This window comes from Penaeus monodon, chromosome 31 (genome assembly GCF_015228065.2).
Source record: "Penaeus monodon isolate SGIC_2016 chromosome 31, NSTDA_Pmon_1, whole genome shotgun sequence".
In the NCBI taxonomy this organism is placed as follows: Eukaryota; Metazoa; Arthropoda; class Malacostraca; order Decapoda; family Penaeidae; genus Penaeus; species Penaeus monodon.
The window spans coordinates 10,020,304-10,020,527 of NC_051416.1; the positions used below are offsets into that span (position 1 = coordinate 10,020,304).

General features: G+C 43.3%; 2 protein-coding genes across 2 annotated transcripts in view; both read right to left on the bottom strand.

Annotated features, from left to right (window-relative positions):
- LOC119592883 (carbohydrate sulfotransferase 10-like) overlaps positions 1-84 on the bottom strand; it is an 18,610-nt gene extending 18,526 nt beyond the window's left edge. Inside the window, exon 1 of the mRNA XM_037941777.1 lies at positions 63-84. Within this exon, the coding sequence (XP_037797705.1) occupies positions 63-84 (22 nt within the window). The remainder of the gene's footprint in view (positions 1-62) is intronic.
- A 26-nt stretch (positions 85-110) lies between these two features.
- LOC119592884 overlaps positions 111-224 on the bottom strand; it is a 5,523-nt gene continuing 5,409 nt past the window's right edge. Inside the window, exon 3 of the mRNA XM_037941778.1 lies at positions 111-185. Within this exon, the coding sequence (XP_037797706.1) occupies positions 111-185 (75 nt within the window). The remainder of the gene's footprint in view (positions 186-224) is intronic.

The window sequence follows — 224 nt, forward strand, 5'->3', positions numbered from 1 at the left end:
AAAAAATGCCTAAATCAAAGATTCACGTCAAATACAGAATGATAATAATTTCAACTGCCTACTAGCTGTAGCGTCGTCTCGCATGCCTCACGCTTTCCAGGGTCGTAGTTTTATGGCTCCAGGTTCAAATAACGTGCTAAATGGTATCGCTTTGGCCTGAATGAACGTTCAAAGGCATTCTGCGTCTGGAGTCTTTGTAATCTCCACGCAACACGGCATAAGGA